The following is a 19,799-nucleotide window of genomic DNA, read 5'->3' as shown; positions in this document are numbered from 1 at the left end:
ATATTTGTGTTTTATTACACATATATGTACATACATACCAACGCCTGTTTTATTCTCCACCCATCGATCATCCATAGGAACACTACTATCACCGTAATCCAAGAATGGGGATCCCCCCTTGAATGGCCCTTCTAACGTTTCTCTCCTCCACGTTGCCTGTGGTGCTTTTTTCCTATTGCTTTTTTATTTATTTTTTAATTTTTTTATGAGTTTTCTTTACCTTCGCTGGGATGTCTGGGAGTGGTGCATTTATTTATTTTACATTTATTTTCGATTTCATGGTGGGTTTTTTGTTCTTGATTTTATTGTGATGTTTCTTCTTAACTGGATTACGGCCAAACAGTTGAGGAACAGGCTACTTTTTACCCATCCTGATAAATACAGCATCCTACCCCCCTGCTCCTCCTCCCTCCTCCCTCCTCCCTCCTCCCTCCTCCCTCCTCCCTCCTCCTCCTCCTGCCTGTGAGGCCAGACTCTGTTGTCTTGGGCTGCACCAATCACAGCCTGAGAGAGACAGTGAGGGCTGTCTGGGGCTGAGAGAGAGAGAGAGAGAGAGGTAGGCTGCACACCTCACTACACTCAAAAGCACACCCTTGGAGAACTCACACCATTCATACATTTCTCTGTCCCCGTGTTTTTTTGTCATACGTCAATTTTTTTTTTTCTTTTACTCACTTTTGACTTTTACTCTTTGAGTGACCTGAGTGAACGTTTCTTTTCATTTTTCTTTCCTTCCCACGCTTCTTTTTTTTTGCTCTCCATCTTGCAGGCTACAGGTCTCGTTCACACACCTACCAGCATGTGCCTGTCACCCGTATTCCTGCTGTTTGCTACTCTTGGTGAGTATTCACAAAATGTTTGTTTGTTGTCTAAAAAAACAATTGTTTTCTAGACAATATTTGACTTCCTTTTGACACTACTTATGCAATGTGGTCAAACACTCTCACCTCAGGTTGTTTGTTGTTCTGGTTCATGCAAGTATGAAGTATGAAGTACTGTCTACTACACTCGGTCACGCAGAGGCTAGGAGACACTTAAGAAATACTGTGCCGGTACTTGACAACTAGAATTCAATCCCAAAGAAGTTATAGCAGGTATTGAAATTCACAGTGCAAAACGCATTTTAAAGTCAATGTGCAAAATGCAGATGATGCGTGATGGCTTGAATGAGGAACCAACGGATTGTAATCACTCCAGTGTTTCCTTGGTGATTTTTGAGTTGATTTGATTTGATTTTTATTTGTCTCGAACATAGAAACATAAAACAAGTTTAAAAAGTTTTAAAAATAGTCAAAGACTATTTCCATACAATAAGTGTTCCAGAAGGAACAGAGGGAAGTAAAGAATGTATCAAGCCCTTCCCCTTCCTTACAATATTTTACATAATAATTGTATACAAATAAAAATAATATAACAAATAATGAAAAATAAAATAAAAGTACAGTTTTTTATATATCCAAATATCCAAATGAGAAAAAATATGTATTAGGCAGTCACATTATGCCTACTGCTCAAGCTCCTCTCCACAGCGAGAATATTACAACCACAGTGAGGGAAATTACCATCAAGATTTCCTCATACCACCACTGCTGGAGTACGTCAGAGGAAGAACTACAAACGGTTATAAGTTTTCCAACAGTGTTATCTAGAGATTGTAAGTTAAGAGCGTTGTTCATTCATAGTTAAAGGCGGTGAAGGTTATTTTCTCTAGCTAAGCAGAAACAGAAAATTGCACTTGTGAAGATAAAGACCACATTCAAAGTCGGCTACATTATTTAGTTGACAGCACAGTAACATTTTAACACCCTGTCCAATAAATATAAAAAATGAAGTTGCAGTATAATTATCCAGTGCAACAATGGTTACATTTTAAAGAATGTGACCGCAAGCTTCCCCCTCCAATTCACACAGAGTCATCCACAACAGAACTGTGTGTCATCTGATCTTCAAAGCCAGGTCAATTCAGGCCAATGTCACTGCTTTGTTGACACCCAAATACGGGGAAACCTGAGTCATTAATTTAACCCTTGTGCAACTATTTCCTGTATTTAGCCTTTGTGTGTGTGTGTGTGTGTGTGTGTGTGTGTGTGTGTGTGTTGTGTTGTGTTGTGTGTGCGTGCAACGGTGGCTGTGTTGATGATTATATCATGAAATTGGGTCCGTTGGTTTATTTTCCATATATTTACAGAATTTGAGAAGATTATATTTTGAAAACCTCTAAAAGAAAGTTACCAATAATAGAGGACAAAACGACCCTGTTACGTTCCAAGGCCCGGTCCTGGCTGGACCGGGCATGAGAATAACATTGGACAGTGCTCTCCCCCTGACATTGGCTCCCTATCTCCCTCTGGTGACCTAAGCCCGATGGTGCGGTCTGCCATTTTATGTTGGTTGCACATAATTGATTTGATTTCTAATATTCTGTTATCCTGGGCCATCCCTGTCTGTGTTTGATGTCACCCCCCTGTTGGGTTGTTGTGTGTCATTGCCTTAGTGTCTAGTTGTGTTTAGTGTGTCATTGCCTTAGTGTCTAGTTGTGTTTATGGTGTCATTGCTTTTGTGTCTAGGTTGTGTTTGTGATTCTGTGTTTTGGCCAGGTGTTGATCATTGTTAACCCTTTGATCGCCGGGGTTAAATTCATAATTTACCATCCCTCGCCAGCCCTATTTAACATGGAGAAGTTCCCCTTCTTTGCAGGGCTATAACTTTTTAAATTGTATTGCTAAATTGACATTACCATGGCCCATTTAAAGTCCTATATCTATTGTTCAGGGTGTAGCAACGTTATACTTTTTCATTCATACTAAAATACGGTCTAAAGTATAAGTATGTTTTTATCGTTTTCTGCAGCTTTCTCCAGAACTTGATTTATAGCCCTAAATGCATTATATTGATGATCAAATACAGTTTGATAGCGATCGGTGCCAGATAAAAAATGTCAACTGGACGTGGTTCTAGAAGTTACTACGTATGATCTGATGATGATCGGATGGGCGGGGGGTCGTTTATAATTCCGTGGGCAACGTTATATCATTCATCTAGTGTGGGTGATATGATCATTAGAGCAGTTAGTATAGAAGACATTAGAAAATAACGCTGAAACTCACCGTAGCTTCCTCTCGCCGTTGGACGATGAGCGTGGAACAGATTTTTTTCTATTATGGGATATAGAAATACCCGATCCATTTCCAGGTTGTATAATAGTATATACGTCCAAATCATGTTGTTTATCGAGTTATTGGCAACGGATCGCTATGTATTGTGTCGAGCTCGAGTCCCGGGACCTATAGCGAGTGATCGGACCAAATTGAAATGAGCACCAGCTTCTACATCCTGTTTATTCCCTGGGCGATCCGCCGATCGGCCACCAGATGGCGCTCTTGAACCGTTAGAGAGTTGACAGGGGCTCACCAGTACATATAATGTCTCCGGGGGAGAAATATGATTTCGATCACAGATCTTTGAAATATTGATATCAAAGACGCTGTACAGCGTCATTGGCAGAATAAGCATGGCGGGGAATGACGTTTCAGCGTCAACGGCGATTAAAGGGTTAATTAGTGTGGGTATTTAGGTGTCTGTTTGTCCTCATTTCCTTGTGGTGTCATTTCCTCCAGTACCCGTGTTGTCCCCGTGTCGTGCCTGCCTTCCCCGTTGATGTCTAGTGAGTCCTTGCCTGTATACTCCTGCCATTTTCTTGTTTTCCTTCGTTCTTTTGTTAGTAGTAGTGTCTTTTATTTGTATTGTATATTGGATCAGTAGTAAACACCCCTTCTTCAAGCATCGCTCCTCGTCTCTGCCTCCGTTCCTTCTCCCTTGTCTGCAAACTGTGTTCTCACCTTCATTAGCAACCCAATCGTTACACGACCCCATTGGTTTATTTCATGCCATTAGGGGTTAGGGTTACACTAACCCTAACCCTAACCCTAACGCTAACCCTAACCATAAACCTAACCCTAACACAAACAGGAATATAATTGGTTACAATTCGGAAATCTTTCGAATCTTTGATAGATATGTTGAGATGCAATCTTTTCATGCACTAATGTGCCAACTCTGTCAGTTACCTAACAAGGCAGAAGGGTTAAATACACTTGTTGGCACACAGGTGAATTCCCCTGAACGCGCTATTGTTATGTCGCCTTCCTAGCACGGCTCCTTCAGACATATGTTACTCTTCATTAGCACTAAAAGTGAATTTTCTTTCTGGAATCAGAAACTTCAGAATGTCATCTTTCAAAAGAGACCAGGCTCCTGCATGTGCTATAAGTATAGAGTATGTTGTTTTGGTTTGCAAAAAAAACATAAATGACATAAATGACATAAATGAACAGCGGTCACCATTTCAAAGGGAGTTTATTTACTTTGTGACACAATAGCCAAACAAATGCACTAGCCATCAATATCTTATGCCAAATGATTAGGGCCTATTACATCTGATTAGCACTATTACCCAGTAGTAGTAGTAATCTCAGGAGCTCCTGTATCTTTAAGGGATCTTAACAGGACCCTAAATTAATTTCTACAGTAGGAGTAAATTAAAGGTACGGACCCCTTGGAGTACACTAGTTACATACAGTATCTCCCTCTTGAATGCCGATACGCGATTGTATGCCAAGGTAAATACTTGCAGACCATCTAGCAAACCTACAAGAGCTCACTCATTCATCCAGACGGAACTGGATTTATCTCACCAAGTATCGGATCATGTGTGCAGGTTACTCCATATTATTGAAGGATCTGGATATTTCCTCTGCTCCTCTCACTCGATGCTGGAAAAAAACATTTGACCAGGTTGAGTGGAGCTGCTTCTGCACTAAATTCCGGTTCAAATATTTGTAGCTAGCTTACACACCAGTTGACGTGTTAGCTGGCTAGCACGCTGTGGGTCTCTCTCTCTCTCTCTCTCTCTCTCTCTCTCTCTCTCTCTCTCTCTCTCTCTCTCTCTCTCTCTCTCTCTCTCTCTCTCTCTCTCTCTCTGTACCACTACAGAGGTCGCTTTTTATGAAACTCTGCGGAAATCCACTGTTACGGTCGAACCAAGTGGTGAAAAGTGGCAGTACCCCGGGACAGACGGACACAGGAAACAGATGATGAATAAACCAGATTTAATAGAAATATACAACAAGGGAATACTGGGGAATAAACAATAATATCCTAACGGGGCCTAAGTGGGGGACGTGTGTGTGTGCCAGCAGGGAACATGTGAATGAGGTGTGTAATTCAGAATAACCTATGTGTGTGGATGTGTGTGTCTAACATGTAAAACTAATGTGGTGTAAAATGTAAATGTCTCAGGCTATTGTTCGTTTGCGTGTACTAACCAGTCCGGTAACAGAGGGTGGGGAACTGTCTGAGTACAAAGTCCATTCGTGCGTCCCGAGACGCCAGTTGGAGAGCGTGTGCACGCAGGGAGCGAAACGGGTTAATCCGAGCATGGGGCGGTATCCTTGAAGGAGAGAGGACAAGACAGCGCCGGTTAGCAAACGATAAAGACGAAACAAAACACTGGGGGGAAAACAAAGTCATAAAACCGGGTTAGTCCAAGACACGAGGAATACTAATGTGAGATTTGTCAATAGGCTTCTTGGTAAAACGAACCACAAGTGATCAGTACGAACAAACAAGCAAACAAGGCTGTCGGGCTCTTTATGCTGCCGGTGCTTGTCGCTCTGTGTGCGTCCCCGCATGCGCCCAGCTGTTCCCAATCGTGTCTGGACGAGTTGGGAGTCACTCACAACATCCACAGGGCATATTTGGTGACCTGTCCACCACCATTCGCAGAAACTAAAGTTGGGGTTTAATGCAAGCTTTATTAACATTATTAGATCGGTACTGTATACCAACCCTGCTGCTTCTGCACTAACTGGCAGCCATTGTTCACTTTCCGCAGGATAGAGGATACATCATGTAATACAAGTCTGATAGTGACATCTCAAGTGACATAGAGATAGATTTTCCACCTTAGGATACTCTTAAAACATATGTTTTAACAACATTGTTTTTTGTGGACTCCTTAATTGACCATAGGTACCAGTATTCCTAAATGTCCACTCAAACATCAAACACCACCCCCCCCCCACCCCCCAGATCAAATATTAATATTATTTTTCCCAAACAAAGTGTGTGATACAATAACAGCAGTTATATTGTCCTGACACCACCCCAGATAATGGCAGATTACCATTAGTGGCACTGAAGAACAATGGCCAATAATACCTTCTCCTATAATACAGAAGAAGAATATAGAGTACACAATATGTATATATTAAGGCTGTCAAATATATCGCGTTAATATCGCGTTAACTCCCGATTCTATTAATGCCACTAATTTTTTTAACTCAAGATTAACTAAAAAAAAAAAAAAAAAAATTTTTTTTTTTTTTTTTTTTTTTTTTATTAGACTTCACTCAGGTGTATTATTGATGCTCTCATTGATACTATGTTTGTTTCTGAAGTGTGTGTGTGTGTGTGTGTGTGTGTGTGTGTGTGTGTGTGTGTGTGTGTGTGTGTGTGTGTGAGATATAGAGAGAGAGGGGGGTGAGAGAGATGAGGAAGGGGCAAAAGAGAAAAAGAGCTGGGAGAGTGTGTGTGAGGGAGAGAGGGGGGTGTGTGATTAATCAGCCCTTGTGTGTGTGAATGTAACAAGTTCCTAACGTTTTCTTTCCCCTATTAATTCATGCACACTTTATTCATTGTTTTAAATTATTATTTTCTTTTAAGTTATTTTGTGCATCACTCTGTTTTGAATTTGATGCAAATTTGCAATGCATGAGGGTCATCCTTTTGTGTTAAATGGCTGCACAAAGCAAGCATTTGTTGACTCGCATGTTGATAAGAGTATTAAAACTTGGAACTTGAAAAAGATCTGTTTAAGGTAAAAAAAAAATTAAAAAAAAATGCGATTAATTTGCGATTAATCGCGAGTTAACTATGGACAATCATGCGATTAATCGAGTTAAATATTTTAATCGTTTGACAGCACTAGTATATATAGTATATATTGCCGTTTTGACAACAGGTTCCATTGAAGCAATCATTCTTTCAGTTTATCACAATCGGCGATTCCAGTTCCACCCCGCCCCCAGTCAACCAAGGCGTCCCCCAAGGTTCTGTACTTGGCCCAATTCTGTTCACCATTTACATGCTCCCCCTCGGTCAGATCATCCGCCGCCATGGCCTCAGTTTCCACTCCTACGCCGACGACACACAACTCTACCTCTCCAACAAACCATCCACCCAGCTCCCCCCACGCTCCCTTGTCAACTGCAACAACAATAAAACTGAGCTCATAGTTGTGGCACCCAAGGCCCTGCTCCGGAAGGTTGGAGATCTCACCCTCCACATAGACGGATGCTCCATCTGCCCTTCCCCAAAGGTCCGCAACCTCTGCGTTATCCTGGACTCCACCCTTTCTTACCAAGCCCATGTCAGTTCCGTCACCAAATCCGCCTTCTTCCATCTCAGAAACATCTCCAGACTCCGACCATCACTTTCCGACTCCACAGCTGAGACCCTCATCCATGCCTTCTTCACCTCCCGCCTGGACTACTGCAACGGGGTCCTGTCCGGGGTCCCAAGCAAAACCCTGGACAGGCTCCAGTATGTTCAAAATTCAGCTGCCAGGGTTCTAACCCGCACCAAACCCTGGCAGCACATCAGCCCCACCCTCATCCACCTCCACTGGCTCCCCATCAAATCCCGCATCACCTACAAAACCCTCCTGCTCACTTACAAATCCCTCCACGCTCTGGCACCTCAGTTTGATTGATTGATTGATTGAACATTTTATTAACAGATTGCAGAATGGGTACAATACAGTACAGCTCAATACAAACAATTGTTAAGGGGATGCAGACCAGAGAAAGACTTTTGTCTTGTTTACATCAGGGTCCCCCATTTTCAATTCATCATTCATCAGTACCACACTGACCTCCTCCACCCCTACACTCAGTCACGGTCCCTGCGATCCACGGACACTGGTCAGCTCTCAATCCCCCGAACCAGACTGCGGACCTTCGGGACAGAGCTTTCAGTGTGGCAGCTCCCACCCTCTGGAACTCCCTCCCCACTGAACTCCGCAACTCCCCAACTCATTAAAAAAACTGCTCAAAACCCACCTCTTCAACTTGGCCTTTAACCCCTAACTTCTCACTTTGTATGTTGTGTCTGTCCACTATGTTTGTTACTTTTGTTATTTTTCCCCCCCTATGTAAAGTGACCTTGGGTCTTTTGAAAGGCGCTATATAAAATGAAGTTATTATTTATTATTATTAGTGTCTGTGAGACAATAAAGTCTCCGCTGTTGAAGTGAGTAAGAGCCGCCATTGACAAATAAATCAAGTAAAACAGGTCTGATAGTGACATCTCAAGTGACATCAACAGAGATAGATTTGCCACCTTAGGGTACTCTTAAACATATGCAGGAATGTGTATCTTGATATGATAAGATCTTGAGTACAGGTTGGGGATTGCAACACATGAGTTGATATTTTGTTTCAACTCATGGACCTTTCGCCCAATCATCATGAACCTTGCAGTGTGGTATCTTGGGACCAACATCTTTTAATGCAATCACTTGTGAAGTCGATAGGTCGAACAGTGGTGCAGTGCTGGGCAACCGCGGTCAAACGGCGTTTGGGCTTCGAAGTGCGCGCATCCTATTATTATGCAAAGTCTAGGTGATAAGTGCCTAGACTTTGCATAATAATAGGATACCGTTTGGCCTCCGCCCATATTACGACTGCACCCCTGAGGTCGAACCATATGACTGTTAGATACAATTTAATTTTGGATATCGCACCAGGAAGTGATGTGTAACTACTCACGAATTGTCTGATTTGGACCAAACTTGCTAAATGTCTTGGCTCTATGACAGGAAACAGGCTTGTAAGGTGGAATTGTAAAGCTTGTTTGGAGTGAATTGGCCTTCTTTACAGGCACCCAGAAATGGGGCAATTTCTTTACTTGAACTTGAGGACTGCATACTTTTTTTGCAAAGCTTATCTTTATACTTTATGCTTATAGCACATGCATAAGCCTGGTCTCTTTTGAAAGATAGTCAAGATAGACCGCGCTCTCAATATCTGACACTGGGTGCTGCAATCCCGAAGATTAAGTAGAAAGAAGCAGGAAGCCGGACCAGCACTCTCAGATTCAACAAGTTTTAATCGCAGCTGTGAACAAACATGTTTCGGAACAGGTGTTCCTTCGTCAGTGTTAATGGCTAGCACTGGCCATTAACACTGACAAAGGAACACCTGTTCCGAAACATGTTTGTGCACGGCTGCGATTAAAACTTGTTGAACCTGAGAGTGCTGGTCCGGCTTACTGCTTCTTTCTACTCTTTTGAAAGATAACATTCTGAAGTTACTAATGCAAAAAAGGAAAATCACTTTTAGTGCTAATGAAATAGAGTAACATAGGTCTGAACTTGAGTTGAACTTGAACTTGTGTACTCACATTTTTCTGTAGCAGTTGCATTAAAAAAATAAAAGAAATACGTATAACCTGGAAAACATAGCATGCAGTCTTATGTAGTATAGATCCAAATTTTATAAAAATCCTATCAGAAATGGATCTTTGAGAGAGATCCGGGTAAACCGTGTGCCAAAAAAAAGCTCTCCAGAATTCCATTTCCTCATCCACGGCCATTCATTCGAAGACTAATTGACATCTGGTTTTCGCTCAACAACTTTCACCTAGATCCCTTCGCACCCCCCCCCACGTGGGGTATCATTGGAAAGCTACACTCATTGGCTACAACGCTGACCAATTATTTTCGCAATCGGCGGATGATTGGCAGTTCTCGAGCGCCGAGAGTCCAGGGTGGTCATCTGATGCTCTTGCATAAAAAGTCGCTCGCCTGACATATCGTCAAGTAACTCGAGAACCGAGGGATGGATTTGGTCGGGTGAGGAATTCGAATGGCAACAAATCTTTAATTTTGTGATTTATATGTTCAGTGAAAAATGCAGGCCTGAGCCGCTAGACGCTAGCAAATTGCCATGACTTTCGTCTGTTCCACCGGCAGGCACGTCGGCCCGCCGTTGCATGTTAAGATGTTGTGTTGTAAAAACTCATTAAGATTATTTATTACTTTACTCTAGCGCCACCATCAGGCCAAACCTTTGATTTTCAAATGAGCATATCTCCTTACCTGTTTTGTCGTACAACATTTTTCATGCAAAGCAAAACTAGCAAAACTATCTTGCCTATCTAGTATCTACAGTCATGTTTTCAAAAAAAATTAATAACCCTGAGGGAAAATGTATGCTAACCACAGCACTCTCATTTTGTATTGTTGGGCTGATTCCGTACAGTTGGCTGTTGAAAATCAGCATTTTTTTTTTTTTTTTTTTTACTTTATTTTTTAGCGTTTATCGCTTTTCTGGTCAAGCATGACCGACAGATACAGGGTGAAACGGGATATAGATCAGGGGAAGACATTCTGGCAAATGACGGCGGGTCCGGGAATCGAACTCGGAGTCCACCAGATCCGTGACGCAGCACGGTTTTCCCCGACGCAGAAATAGCGCCGAGATATGCGGTGAGCTACTGGAGCTCCCCCAGCAACTTTCTTTTAATGTTCTTCAAGAGGCACCTATTGATCTCAAACTTGTCTTAAGTTGATAAAACAAAATACATGCTATTCACAAGAGCAGAGCTAACAAAATTGGTTATAGCTAACTTCAGTTTAGCACATTATTTGGTACAGCTATTGAAATAGTCCACATTATAAATATGTAGGCATCTGGATTGATACATTCACTGTTAAAGTTCATGTTGATAAAAAAAAGTATTTATGGGACTTTCTTTATAGAAATGGAACCTGCTTTCGCATTTTTATTAGGAATTGTTGTAACTGTATTACTCGTCTTCCCTGGTATGTAGACATAGTGAGGGATGGCTTTGTTTAATTTTTTTTTATATATATATATATATATATATATATATATATATATATATATATATATATATATATTTTTTTTTTAAATAAACATAATATTTATGCACATTTGAACAATTATAGCCAATTCATTTCATAGGTGAAACAGTTTTAGAATGTCTACAGTTTTAGAATGTCTACTTAGTCTAGCTCAGATACGGAGCTCTGCTGGTTAGAAAGTAAAGATCCACGGAAAAATAACAAATGATGATCAAGCTAGCGAGTGAAACAAGAAGATGATGGAGGGATAACATTGGAATCTATCAAGAAGTGTCTGTTCACTAGACTATTTTGTTGGCATGAAGCCATGGGTTAATTTACAGGCCAACTCACCTGGTAGGATTCTTTTGAGAGGCTTGTTATGACTCACGGTATTGTTTGTGAAAGCTAATTACAATGTTTATATACTCTACTTTAATTTCAGGATGTTTTTATTCCTGAAATATGTGGCCTGGGTAGTGAAGGGACCACGTGATTGAAACATTTCATCTATGTTTTCTGTTCCCATTCAGGTGCTACTATAGTTTATATTCTAGTTATAGAATATTATTATATTAGTCAAGTCAAGTCAAGAGTTTTATTTGTCACGGCATACAAGTATACAATGAAATGCGGGGGGTCTTGCCCGCAACAATGTGCATAATACAATAGTAATATATAATAAGAATCCAATAGAACGACATTGTGCAATAAAACAAGTAAACAAAGTAGGGCATATCGGTATATGTACATGAGTTATTTACAGAGCATGGTAGGACATGCTAGGTCCTGTGGTAGTGCAATACACTGTTAGCTACGGACAGGGGCGTAGCTGGGGGGGGGGGGTAGCTTAGGATGATTCCAAGGGCCCAGCACTGGGGGGGGGGGGGGGGGGCCCAACATTTTTTTTTTTTTTTTCTTTTTTACTAGACATCACTCAGGTGTATTATTGATGCTCTCATTGATACTATGTTTGTTTCTGAAGTGTGTGTGTGTGTGTGTGTGTGTGTGTGTGTGTGTGTGTGTGTGTGTGTGTGTGTGTGTGTGTGAGATATATATAGAGAGAGGGGGGGCTTTGGTAGACTATTGCATTGGTCCATTCATTGAAGATGAACGCAATGCGACATCCTTTACTAGGCTCACCCACCAACAGTGCAGGTGCTGAACTGCTGATCCGAATGTATAGGTAAAAACCATATTATGCGTTTTCATCAATAAAAAAATGGCCAAAAAAAATTCGCTCGCGCGCTTACACGTGCTCGCATTCACTGGGGGCCTACAAATACATTCTTTCATGGGGCCCAGAATCTGGAGCTACACCCCTGGCTACGGATGAGGCACTAGGTCTTTATGTACACTGTTATACAATGCTATATTATACAATCTCAAGTTATACTATACTATTCTTAAAGTGACCTTTCCTTTTGTAAAGTGACCATAAGTGTGAGCGTGTGCAGCATGAGTGTGTGTGTGCTCATGTTAAAGTGGCTGCTAGTGTGTGAGCGTGTACAGTGTGTGTGTTGTGAGTGTGCTCATGTGTGCTTGTGTGTGGCGAGTTCAGTGTTCAAGGCTCTGATGGCCTGGGGGAAGAAGCTGAGCCGAAGTCTCTCTGTTCTAGTTGCTGGTGTTCGCAGGCGTTTGCCTGACTGCAGCAGCATGAACAGGCTGTTGTTGGGGTGGTGAGGGTCTTTCATTATTCTGCAGGCTTTGGATTTGCACCTCTTGTTGTATAGGACCTGCAGGGGTGGTAGCAATACCCGTGGTACGCTCGGCTGAGCGCACCACTCTCTGTAGGGCCTTCTTGTCCTGTGCCGTGCTGTTTCCATACCAGGCAGTGATGTTTCCAGTCAAGATGCTCTCTACAGCTCCGGAGAAGGACTGGAGTATCTTCCCAGATACTCTGAACTTCCTTAACTGTCTCAGGTGGTAGAGGCGCTGCTTCGCCTTTTTTACGACTGAGTTTATGTGTGTTGTCCATGTCAGATCCTCTGAGATGTGGACCCCCAGGTACTTGAAGCTGCTCACCCTGTCCACGGTAGCCCCGTTTATCCTCAGTGGTGTGTGTGTCTCCTGCTGTCTCCTCCTAAAATCCACGATCAGCTCCTTGGTTTTACCAATGTTCAGGAGCAGGCTGTTGTCCTGGCACCAGCGTTCCAGTACCTCAACCTCCTCCCGGTAGGCCTTCTCGTCGTTGTCCGAGATCAGCCCCACCACCACTGTGTCGTCCGCAAACTTCACTATGGAGTTGGAGCTGAACTTGGCCACACAGTCATGTGTGTATAGTGAGTACAGCAGGGGGCTCAGAACACAGCCCTGGGGGGACCCGATGCTCAGGGTGATGGTGTAGGAGGTCTGACCCCCCACCCTGACCCGCCTGGGGCCTTTCACTCAGAAAGTCCAGTATCCAGGCGCTCAGAGCGGAGCTCAGACCCAGCTCGATCAGCTTGTCCACCAGTCTGGTGGGGACTATGGTGTTGAACGCTGAGCTGTAGTCAATGAACAACAGTCTCACATAGCCCCCCTTCTGACGGTCTAGGTGAGAGAGGGTGCTGTGCAGTACATGGGAGACCGCATCATCAGTGGACCTGTAATATATATATTATTATAGATATATGGGTTAAATAGTATAACACACCATATTGGGGGTGCGCAGTGCGGTTTTAGGAGAGACATGTGGGTAATACAGCTTTATAATACAGCTCACGTGTGTAATTTCCCAGAACTTGTGGTGTAACTTCCTTCGTATAAATCCATAAAATACTTACCGGTTCCTACTGGTACTTGAAGCAGTGTTGTAGTCGAGTCACTAAATCTCGAGTCCCCAGTGTTCGAGTCCAAGTCTGAGTCATCAAAGAAGAGCCAGAGTCAAGTCTGAGTTGAGTCCCCATTACCCTAGTCCGAGTCCAAGTCATCAAGGTTGAGTCCACTCCACTCTGGCAGTCAAAGAGCTGACATACAAATAAAATAAATCTGTCTACACTAAACATAAATGACACAGCGGTCACCATTTCAAAGGGAGTTTATTTACTTTGTGACACAATAGCCAAACAAATGCACTAGCCATCAATAGCTTATGCCAAATTATTAGGGCATATTACAATAAAAAAAAATAACTGTATTTATCAATTAACAAGTCTGAGTCCTCATCTGCACCTTCCGAGTCCGAATGCAGTCAATGATAGAGTCCAAATTCAAGTCTGAGTCATCAGTGCTCAAGTATAATTTGAGTCGCAAGTCCTGAAAATCAGTCCAGTCCTGACTCGAATACTACAACACTGCTTGGAAGAAAACACAAGAGAGTAACAATTGGGAATTTTGAGTGTAACTTTCCGACATTTACTGTGTCATTTCTTATCACACATAAATCATACATGTATATGGATGAAGTGCAATAAAACACATGTCAGTTGTGACTGTTTCAGCAGGAAAGCTTCACCAACACTCCAGGCATTTATTATGCTTGTCTTCTACTTCATTGTATGATTGATTGTGAATAAGAACATAGAGAAATGGTTCTATACTTCATTTAGAACAAGCTCCTAGCAGGCATGTTCGTCCAGAATGGCAACATAACAGGCTGGAGAACAGTGTAAACTTCATAATCCAGCCTGCCCCCTGTTGTTACTTTGTATTTACAGAGTAGGAACGGGAGAACAGCACTATACCTTGCGGTTTCTGTGTAATTAAAGAATAAAACATTTGTATAATTCTTTGCATACTTTATGATTGTGTAATTAAAGATATACGTATATTATTTATTACATTACTGTATTGTTAGTTTTTCACATTTGGATGATAATTCAAGCCTTCCATAGCTGTGCACTTGAGAGAGGTATGTTTGCTTTCTACTATAGACAGGGCCCCGTTCCCCGTACCTGGATAACTGAGTTAGCCGGATAACTTTCGGTTAAGTCTGACTTAAGCCGGACTTTCCCGTTCCCCGTACCTGGATTGTCCAAATCACCATGACAACAGATCCAAAAGTTTGAGCCTGGTCGAGAGCAGGGTTAAGTTCAAGTTAGCCGGATGAAGCACAGCCACGCCCCCGCAAAGAAGTGACAGCTCTTTCCTGAAATTATTCCCACAGTCTAGGATCTGCTTTATACCATTCTGAATTAGGTTTTTGTGCTCCATTCTTCCAGAGGGGGCTTTTGAAATGTAAAATAGACCCAAAATGCTGATACTAAATTCACTTTGTCCTAAATAATGCACGTTATATATACCGTGGCGCTCGCTCGGTGCGATGTACACATTATGTGGTTATTTTAACAACGCGCAGCATTGCAAATGTGAATCCCGCGGGGATATTTTTAATGATTGAAACCTATCGCTCGTTTGGCTCTGATTCCTTTCATATTCTCCGCTGTGGATGTGGAGCGCCTGGATTGTGTTTCATTCAAGCATAAAATTGAAGTATCTATGCGTGGATTGTGGATCTTGTCTCGTTCATTAATGTATAAACAATGAATCTATCCCATCTGGCACAGTGGCGCAGCGGTAGTGCTCAATCCTGGCAACCCAGCGACCGGTGTTCGAAACCCCGTCTTTCCAATATAATTTTTTGGAATATAATATTAATGATTATACGCCAAAGTAGCCTAGTTTTCAGTTAAAATATTATAAATCTACATGCATTGAGGATGTCATTCTTTATATAGCTCTCAACGTGCACCAAATTGAATTATTCCTACATCGCAAAAAGAAGGGAAAGACTAGGTTTCGAACCCCGGTCGTCTGCGTGAAAGTCAAAAGAAGAACCCGTTACACCACAGTGGAGATAAGTAAAAGATCGACTATACATCAATCAATGGGAAGAGAGCCGTATCGTTATTTTGTATAACAGTTTAACTAATTATTTTCGCTAGCAAGATCTCATTTGATTATTCAATCCAGCAGGCAAGTTTAAAGAAATATAATCTGATTGATTGAGGTAATGAGGGTCTTAAAATTAGCCTATAGATAACGCATTTAACTTGTCGGCGAGGCGATTGAGCCGTACTGCAATATGTTAATAAAGTTTTAAATCAATGAATCAATCAATGCCGCTAGAGAATCAGGATCTCTGCTATCGATACGTGCTGGCTTTTCAACTGGAGCGGCCGCGTGCACTTATCCTGGGTCTCAAGTCTGGCTTGAGTTAACGAGACTGAATCCACCTTCGAGGAACAGGAAAATCCCGGCTTCAAACATCGGGTTAACTGAATCTGGATAATGACATCTTGATCGACTTAGTTGAACCAGGTACGGGGAACGGGGCCCAGCTGTTTGGCTCAAACACGGTATGTTTGTAAACAGCAATCAGCAATACCAACTCAGTCACATGACTAATTAATAATTAATTCATATTAATATATATTAAACTGAAGCATTTCATTTAATAATAATGATAATAATAATAATAATAATAATAATAATAATAATAATAATAATAATAATAATAATAATAATAATAATAATAATAATAATAACTTCATAATAATAATAATAATCATGAGGTTGCATTACTGCTGATCAGCATGCCTATCAGAAATAAATGTTTACTGTATTGATAATCTCAGAACCAAGCATTTGAAATTACCTTTAGTGCTTACCCTTATTTCTATATATTTTATTTCTAAATCACGCCACCCAAGGCTATCTCGAGTCGGTATGTGGCTTTATATTTCTCGAACTAATTATATACTGTTTAGAATAGCTATTTTCTGCTGTTCCAACGAAACCTCAATCAACAAAATCTGTCCATAGATTCTGGCTGTACACAGGACGAAATGTATAGGACTGATTGCCTCTTTATATCGCTTAAGCCCCGAATATACTCAAACTGACACTTACACGCACGCAGCTGCAGCACCGATGGCAGAGGCAACCATGCAAGGTGCCAACCTGCTCATCGGGAGCAATTACAGCAATTACAACAATCATAACATAAGCACTCGACGCTGACGCTTACAGACACCAAAAATGGACTATAAACAGAGCCGTGTGCACAGCATGTCTGCAGCCGCGTGCGTGTAGTTGTATGTGTCCACGTCTGTGAAGGCGGCAGGTGCGTCGCGTTAACTGGTCGGTGCGCGTGAATACTTTCCCCAAGGCAGTTGTCCTTCCGCGTTCGGTTTACGCGGCCTGATTGGCCACTGACGCTTCTCTCAACGCCCAATCGCGTTACTCCTAACGCTCGCTCCTAACTTTCAGAACTTCTCTCAGTTCCACAAGTCCATCACATCAGCTACCTACCTGCATCAATATACTACTAACTATCAACTAACTCGCTACCGCCGTGCATCAATATACTAACTAACTAATAGGGTCTATTCAGCACTATCCACAGGAGCGAGTGGATGTCTTTTGAAAAGCAGCATCGCAGCAGAAGAAATAACACAGTGTGCCATAAGCTTGTTATCAATACCAAGTATGATTAGGTTGTGCCAAGACGAAGAGGACGTTCGGCAGATGGACTGAAGATGAAAGTTGTTGCGTGTTAGAACCTTCAGTCAGGCTATAGCTATAGTCGGCTAGTAGCAATTAGCTAGCGTTAGCTAGCTAGCTAGCATTAGCTAACGCTAGTTACCTGTCCCTGCCTTTAGCTAATTGCTAATTGCTACGTTATCGAGTGCTAACGTGTGGCAGATAAACTAGGACTCCCAAGTTCATCCCAACGGGGGGACAATATCATGGATGCGACTGGTGAACTTTTTCATCTCCACGGTAGGAAAATGCGTCGACGTCGTCTCCTTCCAACTTTGCCATTGATTCTGCATTAGGGTGAGTTTTTCATGCAATCTATTCTGTTCCCGCCGTGGTCTCTGTCTCTCTGTCTCTCTGTCTCTCTGTCTCTCTCTCTCTCTCTCTCTCTGTCTCTGACTCTCTCTCTCTCTCTGTCTCTGTCTCTGTCTCTGTCTCTGTCTCTGTCTCTGTCTCTCTCTCTGTCTCTGTCTCTGTCTCTGTCTCTGTCTCTGTCTCTGTCTCTGTCTCTCTCTCTCTCTCTCTCTCTCTCTCTCTCTCTCTCTCTCTCTCTCTCTCTCTCTCTCTCTCTTTTTTTTTTTTACCTTTAGGGGGGGGGGGGGGGTCGCGTTTAAATCTCGCACTGGGCCTCGCATTTCTCCCAGGCGGCCCTGCTAACTAGCACATCAATATATCAATATAAATAACGTATTGTTTTCATCTCTCTATATTAACGTAACTCGCTATTCATATCAATCAACATCACATCAATATAAATAACGTATTGTTTTCATCTCTCTATATTAACGTAACTAGCTATTCATATCAATCGACATCACATCAATAGTTAGTATATTGATGCACGGCGGTAGCAGTATAGCGATGCACGGCGGTAGTAGAAGTGCATTGATGTGCTAGTTTGTATATTGATGCACGCACGGCGGTAACAGTATAGCGATGCACGGCGGTAGTAGTTAGTGCATTGATGTGCTAGTTAGTTAGTATATTGATGCACGGCGGTAGCGAGTTAGTTGATAGTTAGTAGTATATTGATGTGATGGAATTGTGGAACTGAGAGAAGTTCTGAAAGTTAGGAGCGAGCGTTAGGAGTAACGCGATTGGGCGTTGAGAGAAGCGTCAGTGGCCAATCAGGCCGCGTAAACCAAACGCGGAAGGACAACTGCCTTGGGGAAAGTATTCACGCGGTCGGCGCAATTGGCGGAGGCGAGCAGATTCTACGAAACTCATTTCCATAGAAAGGGGACATGTTCCGCCCATATTACCTCATTTAAATATCAGACTTTGCAATCAAAAGTTAGGGGGCTAATAACCCTTGCCATAATTTCAGTGCGCCCCTAACTTTTGATTGCAAGGTCTGACATTGACCCCCTTTTCAGGAGTTGACCTAGAGCCCACCAAGGTCATGCATATCAAGTTTGGTCAATGTCAGACCTTGCAATACACTGTAAGGCACTGTAAGGCTCTAACCCTCCCCCACTTCCAGTGATGAAGCTAAGCTATGCTAACGGAGCGTCTATTCCCAAAGCTAAAATGCACGCACAGAGACAAAAAAGGTATGTATCTTCTTGTCTAACTCCAGGGAATATGTTAAATAAGCTAATTTCCCAAAATGTTGGAGTTCCCCTTTAAGCGTTGGACTGTGACGTCAGAGGAGACACTCCAAGCTGCACTTGAATGCACAGACTGGAGTGTATTCCGTGATAACACAGCCAATATTAACGAATACACTGAAACGGTGCTTGACTTTGTCTGTACTCTGGTAGAAGAAACAATCCCCTCTACCACAATTAGAATCTACCCAAATCAAAAGCCTTGGGTAGATAAATCCGTCCGTGAGGCTCTGAAAGTGCGCACCTCAGCCTACAACACCGGGCTGGTGACAGGCAACATGGAAGAACACAAGACGGCAAGATACAACGTCAGGAGAGCAGTAATAGAGGCAAAACGGCGTTACAGGGATAAAGTTGAACTTCAGTTTGAACAGGCTGACTCTAGAGGTATGTGGCAGGGCCTCAGAACAATGACAGATTACAAAGGCACCTCCCTCAAACTGAACAGTGACATCTCCTTAGCAAATGATCTCAATACCTTCTATGCGAGGTTTGAGGCTGTGAATAACAACACCAGCCTACAAGCCACGGCAATGGGGGGGGGGGTCTGCCAATGGAGACTCAGTGTTCAGGGTAACAGAGCATGAGGTGAGGCGGACCTTTAAAAAAGTGAATATCATATATTTAGGCTGCGTCCTAAAAGTCTGTGCCGACCAACTGGCCCCGGTATTCACTGACATCTTTAACCTGTCCTTAGAACAGGCTGTCATCCCCACCTGTCTGAAGAAGTCCACCATCATCCCTGTACCCAAAAAATCTACGCCCGCTTGCCTCAACGACTACCGCCCTGTAGCCCTCAC

At 42.5% G+C, this 19,799-nt stretch overlaps 1 protein-coding gene across 1 annotated transcript in view; it reads left to right on the top strand.

The window, feature by feature from the left end:
* The first annotated feature begins 602 nt into the window (after positions 1-602).
* The window catches only part of cusr (Copper-only SOD repeat protein), a 68,322-nt gene continuing 49,125 nt past the window's right edge, over positions 603-19,799 (top strand). The window contains exon 1 of the mRNA XM_084319280.1: positions 603-839. Within this exon, the coding sequence (XP_084175406.1) occupies positions 800-839 (40 nt within the window). The 5' untranslated portion in view covers positions 603-799. The remainder of the gene's footprint in view (positions 840-19,799) is intronic.

The sequence above is a fragment of the Notolepis coatsorum genome (assembly GCF_963971535.1).
Source record: "Notolepis coatsorum genome assembly, chromosome: 7".
Taxonomy (NCBI): Eukaryota; Metazoa; Chordata; class Actinopteri; order Aulopiformes; family Paralepididae; genus Notolepis; species Notolepis coatsorum.
This window is presented reverse-complemented; position numbering and strand designations above follow the sequence as displayed.